At 39.7% G+C, this 15,694-nt stretch overlaps 1 protein-coding gene across 2 annotated transcripts in view; it reads left to right on the forward strand.

Moving 5' to 3' along the window:
* LOC118419047 (syntaxin-binding protein 4-like) overlaps positions 1-15,694 on the forward strand; it is a 30,410-nt gene that overhangs the window by 11,886 nt on the left and 2,830 nt on the right. Inside the window, exons 13-20 of one of the 2 annotated variants that reach the window (XM_035825278.1) lie at positions 565-661; positions 3,098-3,225; positions 3,641-3,733; positions 4,005-4,070; positions 4,321-4,485; positions 5,940-6,062; positions 9,278-9,467; positions 12,718-12,775. In XM_035825278.1, the coding sequence (XP_035681171.1) occupies positions 565-661; positions 3,098-3,225; positions 3,641-3,733; positions 4,005-4,070; positions 4,321-4,485; positions 5,940-6,062; positions 9,278-9,467; positions 12,718-12,775 (920 nt within the window). The remainder of the gene's footprint in view (positions 1-564; positions 662-3,097; positions 3,226-3,640; positions 3,734-4,004; positions 4,071-4,320; positions 4,486-5,939; positions 6,063-9,277; positions 9,468-12,717; positions 12,776-15,694) is intronic. The other variant, XM_035825279.1, reaches the window with a different exon arrangement.

Consider the following 15,694-nt stretch of genomic DNA (forward strand, 5'->3'; position numbering starts at 1 on the left):
GAAGAAAAGGAAACAATGAAATTGTGCAGAGATTCTTATGCGTAAAGAATTACAAAAAAGACATATGATAGGTCATATAATATAAAACTGTGTCGGTCTTCTCACTCTGATATGTGTGAGAATTACGAAATATTTCTCATTCAAATATCTTTTGACATAATTATTTTCATTTGACTGAATTTTGTCATCCTTTGTTATTTGTCATGTAGAATTTTTCAAAAACTAAATGGCCTGTATCCTTAAAGCATGTCAATGTAAAATTTACCAACTATAAAAATGATAATCATACTTGAAAGCATCATCTTTCATAAAGTTGCTGTTTTAGTCCCTCTATCAGTCATTTAGCACTCATTTGTTTGGAAACAAATGACTGTTAAGTGACTGTGTTATCCATATATCTGACTTGTGATTCAAACAAAGATGAAAATCAACACCCATGATTTGTTACAATGCCATGTACCTTAACAGCAGCCTAAGAGACATTTGCTGTCCATGGCCTATAAATATAACAACTTGAAGTTGATTGATTTTCTTGAAGTGCATTGATTTTTTGTCCCATTTTAGGCTCTGAAGTACCTAGGATTAAAAACAACTGAGGGGCAACAAAGATTACTGAGAGGCAGACTGAGACCAGACAATAATGGGAGTGTTACTTATGGAGGTGAGAATATCATGATCACAGTTCTAGTAAAATTATGATGTACTAAAATCCTCGCTTACAGTAGCTACAGTAGCCCCACCAGTAGTACACTTATGATTTATTCAGAGCTGTCTCCAGGACCCGACCTGTCCCTGTCTCCTAGAACGGAAATTTGCATTTTGGGACGGGTAAAAAATTTACCCCGTCCATCCCAAAAGTCTTAACTTCATTGCATGAAGCTGTTGAAAATGTATTTTTACAGGCTTAAAATGACATATTTAAGGAGGAAAGTCAACAACATGGGCTCCTAAACAATGAGTGGGACGTAAAAAATTTAAAGCTGGAGACAGCTTTGGATTCATTGTATTGTCACTATTACATGCTTGAAATGTAACATTTAAACTGTAGAATGTACATTATAAAGTATGCCATGCATATAGTCATGGGTGCAATTCCAGTATTGTAGCTTGACAGAAACTTGTGGAGATACTGGTGTCTCCTCTCAAAGGATTAACCAAACTGAGCAGTTGATAACATAGCTAAAATGTAGGTGCATGTGTATAGTGTGTGAAATTCAAGTATTTTAACATTTGCCAACAGTCTGGAGATCAAGGGACTACTGTAGGTAGCTACACTACATGTAGGTCACTGTTGTTACATAACATCCTTGTCCCTATATGGAAAAGTTAGCTATTATTCTGTTAACAGTTGTACCTAGTACCTCTACATACCAAAGAAAGAGTGCCTGGCTTGTAAGGATGTGTGGAAAGAAGGAAGTGTCTCTAAAGACCCAGATGGTCAAATGTTAGAACCAGCATTTCCAATTAGATTTCTATGAACATCTTCTGCACGATTCGGACAATTCGCCCACGGGTTTAAGTTAGATATCATCTGTTTAAGACTCAGCTACATTCATGTGTCTGAGGGACTATTGTAGGTAGGTAACATTTGCCACAACTCACTGTTTTTTATACACAGCATCCCTGTCCCATTCCCAATATAGAGTAGTTAGCAATTGTTCTGTAGCAGTTGTACATGTACATACCAAACAAAGAGTGCCTCACGTGTCAGGATGTGTGGAAAGAAGGAAGTGTCTCTAAAGACGTAGATGGTCTAATTTTAGAGCCAGCATTTCCAATTAGATTTCTATGACCATCCTGTGTAGGATTCAGACAATTGTCCAACATTTGAGAGAACATCTCTTTCACCAGCTGTACAAAATACTGTAGTTCTCCAAATTGGGCAATTACTGAATAATAATCTTAATGACCATGCCGTGCACAATTCAGACAATTGACCGACCACCTATTGACGATTCACTACATTCACATTTCGTTCGTTCGTTCGTTTCACCAGCTGTATGAAATACTGTAGTGCTCCAAATCGGTCAATTACTGAATGATAATCTTAATGACCATGCCGTGCACAATACGGACAATTGGCCCACGTGTTAGAGACCATGTAATGTATTAATGATTCAGCTACATTCACATTTCACCACGTGTACAGAATACTGTAGTCCGTCAAATTGGGCAATTACTGATTGGCCATCCCGTGCACAATTCGGACAATTGTCCCATGGTCCCACGATTGTCCATTAATGATTCAGCTATATTCACCTTTCAACAGCTGTATAGAATACCAGCTAGCCTCCACGTTGGCCAATTACTACTCTGACGTCATACAGAGGATTCTCTGCTATGCACTTGTTGTCCTCGGCTACAGACCAGCTATCATCTATATTTCACCCCTTCCTGTAGAACATATGTAGGTTGGGGGAGGGGGGCGGCTCAACATGAACTACCATGACCCTCTGCAAAACCCCTTCACCTGTGACTCTTCTTTGTCACTAACAATAATGACCTCCCCATTCATTTCTATTTGACTGAAAGGGGACAATAGATCTACCCTCAAACATGTAATCTATTGGGGAAAAACACAAAACATGAGGATTTGAAAACCTGTAGATGAAATTTGTGTGAATATTTTTCTAACTTTTATCCTTGAAAAGACTTGAAATTGCTATTGAAATCACAATGACACAACATTAGCCATAAGCCAACCTGAGCTGGACAGAATAAGACAAGAAGGAAACAGCAGTCTGTGGAAAAAAGTACAAAAAAATATCATTTGCATGATTGGTCAGAGAAAACTGACATTGTGGATTTCTATAGAATTTGTTTATTTTCTGTATTCAGGAAGACTAGTTACATTTTTTAAATACAATGTTGTACAAAAAAACAAAAATGTATGTACTTACAAAAATCTGTTTGCTAATAGGCCACTAGATAAAGCATTAAAGCCTCAAGCAGTGATCAAAAATCACAAAGAAAAACCTGAAAAGATTGTCTTTTTTACTTTCAATTGTGCATTTTCTACACATACTTGTAGACAGACTACAGTGGAAGCTGAAGCACTGCTAATCCAAACGTACAATGTCATGTATTATTTCTGCAGAGTTCGTCTCGGTAGCAAAAGATGTGTACAAGTTGGAGCTTGAGGAGAAAGGCATCAGTCTGGGGTCCATGCTATACGCAGGACCAGATCTCAGCAGCTTTGTGGAACCACCTGTTTACAGACTACCGGTAGGTCTTACATGGACTGGCCAATGTCGTCAACTCACACATTCAGTCCTGTAGCTACTAGTCGTAGGTGCAGTCAAGGTTATCTTTATAGCTCATGCCAATGTTAATAGTCAATGAGATTTCAACTTACATGTAATGTCCCTGTCACACAGCCAATGAGGTTTGGCTGCATTCACTGATCGCCAAAAAGTTGCCGAATGTCAAACTCACTCAAGAATCAAGCAAATATTTTGCATAAAAATCATTGCTTGTAGACTCGTCAGTTGATTGATTCTCCTGCTGTTTTAAAGGACCATAAGGGAGTAGATAGCAAATAATCTCTTGGTCAGTGGCATGTTTCAGTTTGTATGAATATTATCATGCACTCATTTTTTTGTCTTAAACATTTTCTAATTGCATCATGTATTTTTTACAGACAGTGGAGTCAAGACCCAACATCAGTCAGCCTGACCTGGACAGAATAAGACAAGAAAGAGACAACGCTCTGAAAGAAGTACAGAGACTAAAGGCAAGCTACTTCTGTATTACTGTTGAGCTTTCCAAAGATTATATGACTTTTGATTGTTATCCTTTCTCCCCAAAAATCTCATATAAAATCTTTATGTTTAAAACTATTGAGGCTCTGTTTTCTATTTTTGTCCAACAGATCTTACATTCATACATATCTTGTCAGAAATCTAGACAAGGTTATGTCAACTTTATAGCTGACATGCCCATGCTACTGAAAACAAGTTATACCACTGGTTCTTAATGCTTCAACTTTCTAATTTTGCTTCTAGGACTTGTTACAAGATAAGGAGAGGGCGTGTAGTAGAGCAGAGGAGGAATTACTCAGAGTCAGAAGGGTGAGTGCAGAGTGAACATACATTGAATCTCTCGTTATAGGTTTCAACCACTATGCCCCTCTTGATGTGATGTAGCCTTTGATCATTTTAATCAGAAGAAATGGAGATTTTGAATGGTTAATTGTGGGTAAAGCACTGCATAATTATAGCATCAATCTTATCTAGGTATTAAAATATTGGTTTAAATTTTTTAATGTTGAGAGAAACATACTAAGCATAAAGTTTGTTCACCCTGACAACTAATCCACAGGAGGCCCAAGGTGCAATCCACGAGAGTCGCTCCCTCAGGTCAAAGGTCCACCTGGCGGAGGAGGCTCACCGCGCAGCGCGGAGTATGGAGCAGGACTATGAGGAGGTCATCAGACTGCTGGAGCACGAGATAGCCGACCTCAAGGCACAGCAGACGGCACCCAAGGTAATAGACACTAGGGATGTCCCTGTAGCTCAAGTGGTAGCAGCCTCGTAGTTGAGCTCCTGGTTTCAACTAGTGGGTAACTGATAGACCCCAGTTAAAATCCTCAGTAGGGAATCTTGGTGGAAACTGCAACTGTGTTTTGGAAGGACTATGAGGAGGTCATCAGAATACTGGAACAGCTGACCTCAAGGCACAGCAGACTGGACATTGGCATTGACTAGACTTACCATTAGCACACGAGGGATGTCCCTGTAGCTCAAGTGGTAGCAGCCTCACAGTTAAGCCCCTGGTTTCAATGGGTAACTGTGAGACCCCAGTTCAAATTCTGAGTAGACCATCTTGATTGAAACTGCAACTGTGTTTTGGAAGGACTATGAGGAGGTCATCAGACTACTGGAACAGCCGACCTCAAGGCACAGCAGACTTACCATTAGCACACGAGGGATGTCCCTGTAGCTCAAGTGGTAGCAGCCTCACAGTTAAGCTCCTGGTTTAAATCAGCTGGTAACTGGGAGACCCAGGATCAAATAATAATGGTTGGGCGTCTTGGTGGGAGCTGCACCTGTCATTTGGAAGGGACAAGGTGAAAATATACCCAGCTATAGAAATAGCAAGGAGACTTGCTGACATATGCACTACAACAACAGTGGCACACTTAGCTTGCATTAGTAGTTTTCTATGGATAGGTCAAAGAGTGCTAGTATTCAGGTTGTATATGAAAAAGAGCAAAAGTCCCAACATATATTTTGTATTCTTTGTAACACTCCAGAATATGACCTGTAAGTCACAATTTTGATATTGATGTTAATGTGAATGACAAGAACAGGAAAGACCAAAATGAACAGACTCAAACCATGTTGCAGCTCTCACTGTTATGTATTTTGTACCATGTATGTAAAAATTGTGTTCATAGACTTATAGACTCATTAGGACTTGATATAAACTGTATCTCTGTTATATACTTTGTCTGACCCTTGCCACTTTCTCATGACCTCAATGAAAAGTGGCCCGCATGTCGATTTGAGCTTTCACATGTGAATTGAAGTGTGATAGAATTTTTTCCCACGATACCAAGTCTTTTGTTCTCATAACCTGAAAACGGCCTTCAGGCTTAACCTGTAACCTCAGAGTGGCCTTCAGGCTACATCTTGAAGTGACCTTCACTTCTTGTTACCTAGTGACAATAAATGCCATTATTATACAGTACAATACTGATGTGTTACACCTATAGGTATATGCAAGCTACAAAAGAAATCCCTGTAATTCTTGTATGGTATGCTGTACTGAGCTTCATATCAAATTTTTACATAAGAAAAATTGTGCATGAATAAAATTCTACGTAATAAAAAGTCTACATAAGAAAAATGCTGTTCCTGCTACTGCTGAACAAGGTTTTCTCCTTTTTCTGCTTTAGTTTTGACACTGCCTTAAATATAGTTTCCTACCCTTTTCAGTCGTCAGAGAATTCAGAAGAAATGAAGAAGCGGATAACGGTGCTTGACTGTCAGCTGAAGAAGTCTGACAGCGGTAAGAAAACGTACGAAGTGGCCACTGAAAAACTGCTCAAGTTTGCCGAGGTAAGATCAGCACACATGTCAGAGTAAGAATTATTGCATGTCCTAACGTTGGGTTAATGACCCGCCCTGAGGTATATACTGTAATTCCTGTTTTATTAACGGTAACTTTATGTTCACGGTTTTCACGGTGACGTCTGTGCCGCGAAGTTATCATTGCCGTTAAAAAATCATTCGTCTTTCGCCCCCCTCCCCCTTCTCCGCTACCATCCAAGTACTTAGAACTAGTACTTACTAGTACGTTACGAATGTCTTATCCATTCACACAACACACTTTCAACACGCAACGATCGCCACAATAACAACTCAAACACAAATTCTCCTCAAGAAATAAAACATTTATTCTACAAGCACAAAATTGTGTCATTTCTTTTACTTATGTTCATGTTTACGTTACGATAACATAAACCGCTATTTTGTTTACATCGCCGCTAGCAGGCAGCATGTGTACATTTACAAACTAAAAAAACTACTACAGTGCTATTCAAGCAAGGAATTACTACAGGATCATCACTGAAAGTACTAGTACTAGTACAAAAAATGACTCGTATATTTGTACAACTACAGCTAGCGATACATAAAAAAAATGTTACAAAATGGCGGTACCCAAGCCAAGCGTTAGACAAAGGAATTTTCAACAAAGTCGCGGAATTTCAGGTGATGAGTACAAATAAACCAGCGAATTTACTGAAATACCAGTATGTTGTAAAAATAAAAGTTGATTCAACACATATACGATACAGGGAGTCATTATTGTATAGAAATGTGCCACCGGCGACCGGAGGAAAAAGAAACATATCGGCTTTGTTTACTAACGAAACTTACGTACACGCCGTGACATGGCTGCGATAACAATCTACTTAGTACATTATCATAGTTTAACTAGATTTCTACAAGTTAAAAACAGAACAAAAAATAAAACTGAGTAGTACCGGTCTTTACAAATACAAGTAATGGCTATGGAATTACAGCAACTAAGATTCACAACAATAATAGCGGGGAAATTTTTACGACTAGAAACGTGGCAAACAAAACTCCGCTTACATGCCGAAAAAAAGACGTTCGTTTCATAATTCTGAGTTGGAACTACTGTAAATATCGGAGAGATAAACTCTTCACCTTCTTGTGTGCAATTTGTGTACAATTTGTGTCCACAAATTACGCTGAAAGTTTAAAACTTAGCGCCGTCTTTCACGCCGAAAATATTTCAAAATGGCGCCCGCGTCGCTTGTGTTTGGCGTGGGTATCCCGTCAGCCTATGCGGCAAATGTGATTGCGACATATCAGGGGTCATTGGCCCTGTTGCGTTCCGTGCGCTGTCATCAAATCACGGCCGAAACAGGCCGACTTTCTTTTGGTGAACCGCCGCCACCGCGAACATAGAGTGCCGTTAACACTTAATTTTTTCTCACACCGCGAAATTTTGCTACCGTGAACATAAAGTGAATTACAGTACATGTACGGTGCCATAATTCATGGCCAGATCCTATAACCACTGAACATCCGAATCTGTATACTGTAAGTTCATTTATGTTCGCGAGATTTTTAAGTCATCGTATTTCGCTGAGACCTTCTTTTCGCGAAGTCATCTACTCGCTAATATGTTCAACATCGTCCCCCACCCCACACCTTCCGTCCAAAATATCCAGTCTCAACTACGTGTGTACTATAATAGCAACTGATACCAATGACAAGACTCAATTGATAACAGACCATTTATTCTTTTTCAAACCGAAATAAAAGTTAATTCAACACATAATTATACGATACATGGAGTCATTATTGTATAGAAATGTGCCACTGGCGAATGGAGGAAAAAGAAACATGTCGGCTTTGTTTACTAGTACGTGCACGCCATGACATGGCTGCGATAACAATTATCCTAGTTTACAAGAATAATATATAGCAGGGAATTTTCATGACCAGAAACGTGGCAAACACAACTCTGCTTACATGCCAAAAATAAGAATTCTGAGTTAGAACTACATGTACAGCTGTAAATATGGGAGAGATAAACTCTTCACCTTCTTGTGTACAACTTGTGTCCACAGATTTGGCTGAAAGTTTAAAACTTAGCACTGTCTTTCATGTTTAAAAAAATTCAAAATGGCGCCTGCGCCGCTTGTGTTTGGCATGGGATATCCCGTCAGCCTGTGCGGCAAATGCGATTGCGACATATTAGAGGTGATTGGCCCTGTTGCGTTCCGTGCGCTGTCGTCAAATCACGGCCGAAATGAGCTCAACAATGAGACAGTGGCTCGGTAGAAACACATTTTTTATTGAGTACACCAACTTTAGACATTGTTTGAAGGGTAACTATGAACTCTAAGGTGTAAATGCTGCCTTTGACGGCATGACTGGTGTTGTTGCAGTATGGGTGGGAGGGGGGCGCTCGCTACCGTCATAGTACCGGTAATTTTCGAAAAATAATTGAAACACCCCCTTGCGAACTCAAAGATCTCGCAAACTCCGGATTTGCTCAACCTCGCGAAATTAAGTGCTCGCAAATATAAATGAACTTACAGTTGTTGTTAACTTTCTATAGCCATTTATTTTATATCAAAGTGATACATGAGTGAAACAAGGTCTTGTCTGACAGCTTCAAGCATTTGTCAAGTCATTTGTCAATTTGAAAGTAGAAAGCCCACTTTTAGTTCATTGGCCCCGCCATGTTGGATTCATGTGGAGAGCTCAAGAGTGGTAATACTATATAGTAATAATGCCCAGCTGTAATGTGAAAATTGAGCCTTCCCATTGGTCAATGTTATTTGCATATACGTACCTGACAATTGAATAAACAAACTTGGATAACAATTAATTAATATACTGGTACATTCTCATCTCGATAACATTGCAATACACAAAATAGCACCAAAGGAAAGTTGTCTTGTGTGATCCTATTACATTTATGCAATATAGCCTAGAATATTGAAGAATTGATTAAAAACATTTTCAGTCAACAAATTAGCTTGGTATTGGAAGCAGTTCATAGCCATTTTGCCACAATGCTCATTCGGCTACACCCTAACTGGAAAGGCAAAAGGATTACATGTATGTCACCCAGACCTTCACTTTCAGCACCCAGACCAGCCCTGTAGGCTGGAGACCTTTTAGGACCTTTTAATAAAGCTTATAGTTTATTCTGACGGCTTTCACACAAAGCCTGTCATAGCGCCTAAGCAAAACTATGGTCATTACGACCTGTTGCTTACTTCCAGCTCGTGCATGAAGTCTTAACCGACCAATCTCAAGGAGCCCCCTTGGGCAGAAGTCGTCGAGGCGAGAGTGCGAGTGGAACGAGACCGCCAGGCTATCTCGCCAGACACGGGAAGGGGACGACAAACGCAAACCTGGCCGCAGAAGCCAAGGACGTGGTGAAAGCTGTGAAGTCTATCGTTGAAGTAGAACGTGAGTTTCAACTTGGTCACCTCATTTTGTGTTATTCTTTGCTGTTTGATATTTAAAATTGTTGACCCCACAGGGTACAAATCATGTCTTTTCCAAGCTGTGCTGATGACCACCTTTGTATAAGGACCACCTGGTCATTGCAAATGCAGCCACTTTTTAATGGTTCCCTGGATAATTTTTCCCACTGACTCAAACATCAAGAATCTTGTCTTTATTGACCACCTGTCTTCATAATCCCTCATTGTACACAGGTTTGACCATTCACACAGTTGGATCCAGCAAGCATTGGTACTTGCTGACAAGCAGTCTTCAGTTTATGTTTATACTTTATTATTGTCAAATATTTCTCCATAACAGTTTTTTTGCCAGCCAACTTTCCTTGGAAAAACAACTTGGTGTACACTAAAAACCACATCCATTTGGCTCTGTGACATCCTGTATTGTTGGACTGAGGTTCTTCCCATGTCTCAAGTACATGCTTGAGCCATGTGATCCTTCCAATGTTCATATTAAGTAGCACCCACTGACATGAAGCTACATACACATGACCTAACATTCCAGGCAATTGGGATCAACTCACATTAATTCTGACTGAACCAAATGTTCGTTATATAAAGTATAACTTATATAACCCCTCCCCCAGTCTTATACAAACTATTTTTCATATGCCAAGCTGATCTGACACACTGCTTTAATGGATTAAGCTTCAAAGAGAAGAAAGTCTTTCTTCCAAATCATTGCACATCCTTCCTGCTAGTTTGTCTGAGATGACATTTATTAAGAAAAATTGAGGGGTCAGCCTCAGGCTTGGTTGCCATGGCAACATAAGTTCGTAAAGGCTGGAGCTTGTTTTTCATACCATATTTGCACATGTAGGTGTTTTTGTAACCTTCCCATGTTAATACCACCTTTAGCTAGAAATGCCACGCGCGCAACATGTGCACTTTGACTACAGGTAGTCCTAAGTTAGTAAATCCAGAGAAAACAGGTCGTGTTCTGCCTAATGGGTCGCCAACATCCAGCAGCAAGAGCTGTGGGGACAGTCTCAAACGTTCTTGTAACATTCATAATCAATGTTCATATGTGTTGCTGGACCTCTGAGTCAAATCAGCCTTTTCTGTTACCACTACTTCAGACAAATTGTCTGTTTTACTAATTCATGTTATGAAATATATAACAATTATAGCATGTCCATTTTGGCCAACAGCACAAACAAAATCCTAAGAAATTCTTGCTTTGAAAGAAAATTCAACTTTTGTCATCGTCTGAAACATCATGGTTTCTGAGACGTAAAGGTCAGTGAGTAGTCATGCCTGTAGGCACTTAATGCATTAATGTCCTGTTAGAGTGGGTAAGCCCACCTAGTGCTGTATATGCCAAACCAACTAGTAAATGTGATACTGTTTGTAAAAGCCTTATGGACATTTTTAAAATTTTGGCCTTCTTGGGTAGCACTTCCCTGTGGGATTGTTATTTCATAAACAGCTGCTTGACTTTACCTCCTGGTGTCTCCCGCTTTGGTAACACTTCTGAGAAATATGCAAACGAAAAAGAGAGCAGTGGTGATTTTTTCCATGTAGGCAAAATGTCTTGTGATTTTACTTGCAAGTTAACCTTTTCTAATGATTCATATACATGCTGTTATCCCAATGGCAGAAAACTGCAAGTACCCAATAATATCCTTGAAAATGGCTGACTCTTGAGAGTAATTTTTCAATTATTTAAGAAAATTTATTTTAAGTCCAGGAGAATCCAAGGGTACCCTTAACAAATCAGGATACAAAAGAACGTTACACGTACACAACATAAAAACCAACAAATCATACAATCACATGATATCCCATTGAACCTAGGGGGAAAGTCGTACAAAGAACTCAGATGAACTCAAACAACTCTAAATCATAAGATATGGACTGTATTAGGACATGTGACATGTGACTCCAGGTTCTTGTGCCCCCAGTTGGAGGTCACATGTCGGAAACAGTGGCATGAACGATAGAGAAACCAGCTTTGCCTTTTTCGAGATGTTGACCCAAATACATGTAGTTCAGATGCGTGTCTGTACCAAGATTAGGCATACCACCATGTGACTCCATGATCTCATGTCCTGCTGTATCTGTAAAGCCAGGTATCAGTAATCTATACATTAGCAAGACAGCACCAGTGATTTTGTAAAATTACAATATCAGGTATGACCTTTTTAGTATGTTTGACCCAAATAGGCACGTGACCTGACCACGACCCTTGGTACCAGCATGTGACATGAGCCCCCTTCCTAGTAAGGTCACCTGTGGGTAGCACCTGTAATCCTCAACAATAAAGTATCACACTGGTTCCATTGCTGTGACACGTGCCCTTACTGAGACTTTTGCCATATTCGTCATCACACCAGTCATCCAGGAAAAACTGTAGGGTTGACCTAAAGAAAACTGTAGGATTGACCTAAAGAAAACTGTAGGTTTCATCCAAATTCACACTTTTCTTGCATTGGTTTTTTAGAAGAGTGGTGCCAATTTTATTCCCTTCTTCACATTAAAAGCAGAACGATTGGCATTCGTATGCCAGCATCTACAAAATAATGTTTAACAGCTCAAGTTTCCAAAGCATCAGTACTTCATTCCATTCACATAGCAGGCCAGAGGCACATCCAAATATGGATACATCCTGACTGTGTGATTATTCGCAGGACACTGATAATATTTTCTTGCCAATAAGGCTGATATTTTAGCACTCAGATCTAACATTCTACATAATGTACTTATTGATTGTTTCACACTTTGAACATCTGAGTTATGAGGCAAGTCTCTGCTTTTCCTCCCCATTTTAAACCCTCCTTAAAATCTTGCCTCCAAAGAGTTCTGTTTGTTGCAAGTGACTCCCATGTGTTGATATTCATCAAGGTGATTCAAGTCCCATTTGACAACCATTCTTGAACCGCAATTTAGGACTCAAATCTAACCTTTGCTCACGAAATATGGTATCATGGTATTTTGACAAATCCTGTAAATTGCAATCTTTCAGGGAGAAACCACATGCACTATACAATTTGACTTTTCTGCTTAGTAGAAATTTGGCTAAGGTAAATTAGGTTCATATCACTACATGTACCTAGGAGCGATACTTGTTTAAAGCACTGTGCGTGCTTTCAGAATGTGTTGTTTCTGTATGCATGTGCCTTCATTGTCTCCATCAAATGTCCTAACTTGAATGTGTAGCATACTGACATTGCATGTTTGTGTGTTTCCATCAGCATTGCCCTATGGCTGGGAGGAAGCCTACACGGAGGACGGAGCTAAGTATTACATAAAGTAAGAGCATGGCTTTTTAACCCTTGCTTCACCATTGTTACTAATAACTGGAGTGTTCATGAATTTTTGTGTTGTAAAATTGTGTCAGAGATCCATCATGGTAAGTATGCCCTTTATCTTCAGTTGTCAATCCCCCTGATGTTGTCCCCCCCCTACCCATCATGATAGATATCCCAGAGTGCAATGCACATTAGTCACACAAAAATGAGTACATACATCACATGATTGACACATTCATGTTTCTCCCATGAGTTGTACATTGCAGTGCAGTCTTAGATGTAGCCAACCTGTGCCCCCCCCCCCCAACATAGGAGTGCTAAACACTATCCACACATATTGCCATTGCTGTCCTTGGTGCTGATTACTAACCACACACCCGTTATCTGTCCTTTGTGCTGAACATATCCAGACATGCACATACACATTGTCATAGCTGTCCTTGGTGCTGAACACCATCCATCCATACACACACACACATTGTCATAGCTGTCCTTGGTGCTGAACACTAGCCACATACACACACATATATTGCCACACCTGACCTTGGTGCTGAATGCTATCCAGACACATATGCTTCTACATCCTTGTCTCATTCCTTTGTCAGTATAACTCAGTAGTTAGTCTGAAACCTGCAGAACCCTAGCCATGTTCACCTGGTAGTTTTTTTTAGTTTCCAGGCTAAGCCTAACCCAGTTGGTATGCAGGCTAGCAGGAACAACATTTTATTTTTTCCAAAATCACCAAGGACAGAAACAAGCAAGACAAACAAGATAAACAGCCTCTACTATAGACTTTTGACTTATCTGGGATGAAGAAGGGACAGATTGTGTCTCAAAAGGTCCCAGAAAGTAGCAAACTCTGTTGTAAGGTTGTCAAAATTTGACCCGTGTGCACTCCTTGACTCAGTTCACTTTTGTTGACTCCTTGACTATGCTAACATATTTTCCTCTCTTACACCATCAACAACTTCATATATACTGTTTACTTTCTCCCGGGATTAATTGCTTCAAAATTGTATTACCAATGGTTGATTTGTTAACTGTTATGTAAAGAATCTTATTTTCTGCTTAGGGCTATGTCAAAAATCTAATTTTCCGGGTATATGTTTGAATGTAACTGCTATGTTGTGTTTTATCAGATGTTGTAGCTGCATCCTGAAGGCTACAATTCCCTTGGTGTTACATAAATGCCCCATTTGCAATGTTGAGTGAGATTTCTTTGATCCTGACTTGTTTAAAATTGAGTGGTAATTAGATTTCAGCGGATTTTGCTTTTACATAAAAATTCAGATGCTGGTATCTACAGTGATGGCTATTTAAATCTATGATAAGCAAGTGTTTTATCCTAGTCTTAGCACCGGGATACATATTTGTAAAAATCACAGATATCGAAAGGTTTCTTTACGTAACTGTCACACGATCGTTATTTAACTGCCCCCAATAGATGTCATGACACCTACATTAAGTCCAAAGTCACTCAGGTGTTATGTAAATGTCATACCTGGGCCATGATAACCCTGAAACAGGTATTCTGGACCGGCTTGTTGAGTACCCTGGCTTTTCCAAAATTGTAACTTTCCCAGAATACAAAATGTATTGGCAAGATGCTACCAAAAAGTAGCGGAACTTAGTGGTTTGCTTCTACTTATTCTATGTCCTTACAACTCATCAGTAGTACCAAGGAGGTTTTAAAAAAATGTTTAACCTCCTTGGCAGTACTCTACAATTGTAGTGAGAAGGATGAGTTTGTGCAGAGTAGGAGTAATGAATTGATTGGAGTTGTCCTTTAACTGATAAGCCTTCTTAACCTGATGTGAACTGCAGCTCCGTCATATCCTAATGCCAGATCAAGGTCTTACACGTGAATGGATGTTTTAGTTGATGTTTGCATCATATGTTTCAAAACACCTTGTTTCTTTCTTTTTTACTTTGGGCCTTTTTGCTTTTCTAAAATAGAATACCACATGGTTGAGCCTGCTCACCCTTGGCCCCTCTAGCATTACGTGATGCGCAAACTGCCAGAAGACTCCCAACTCATGGATGGTAGAATATTACATTATCTAAAGACTATCATGAAAGCAAAACTCCATACTCTTTTAGAAAGAGGAATGCATTTGATGACCAACGAAGACTGTAGGCTATACCTGATGTGGATTGTAGGGGAAAGCAGAAACTGAAATTTCAAGTAGAGTGTAAATGGAGAACTGCAGTTTGCCTAGGCTGTCTACATGACTGCCCTATTCCGCTTCATGTGTTAGCAGTCAATACAAGACATGTACATGTACACAAAAACATGTAGGTTCATCATCCTGTTATATCAGAAAACCAGTAGAGGTAATGATAGTCCATACCATTTCACTGAGGTCACTTCTACACATGATAACTAAGGCAACGACACGTGCCATAGACCTACATAAACCACGTTCACTAACAGCACTTACAGTTCTAGTACCCACACGTTTGCCATAGATAAGCACCATCATGCCATGATGTTGCAAAGACACTCTCGCAGTAATTACCAAGTACATTCACTTCAATGTCAATTTGTATGGCAGTTAAAGCAGTCAATGACCTGAGTGTTTGCTTAACATATCCTTGTTGATCCTTCATCAAAAGGGTTCTATCACATTGGGGCTGTCTCTCACAGTTGAACCATAACAATATTCACCAGTCCAGAACCAAGGAATCCTTGTGGACAAAAGATTGAAAAGTGCTCACATTGTTGCCAAACAAGACCCTGTAAGACACAAACCTCCATTTGTAGTGTTGGCTAAGGTCTTTACCAGGACTAATAATTTCCTTAAACCTGTTCCAGTTTTTGTACAGTTACATGTAGTTGTTTACCATGATAACACAAGACAGTAGCCAAAACAGTGTAGCAAGCTGGAGCCTAACCTTTGCTCAGAGAGTAGCAGATGGT

The sequence above is a fragment of the Branchiostoma floridae genome, chromosome 7, assembly GCF_000003815.2.
Source record: "Branchiostoma floridae strain S238N-H82 chromosome 7, Bfl_VNyyK, whole genome shotgun sequence".
In the NCBI taxonomy this organism is placed as follows: domain Eukaryota; kingdom Metazoa; phylum Chordata; class Leptocardii; order Amphioxiformes; family Branchiostomatidae; genus Branchiostoma; species Branchiostoma floridae.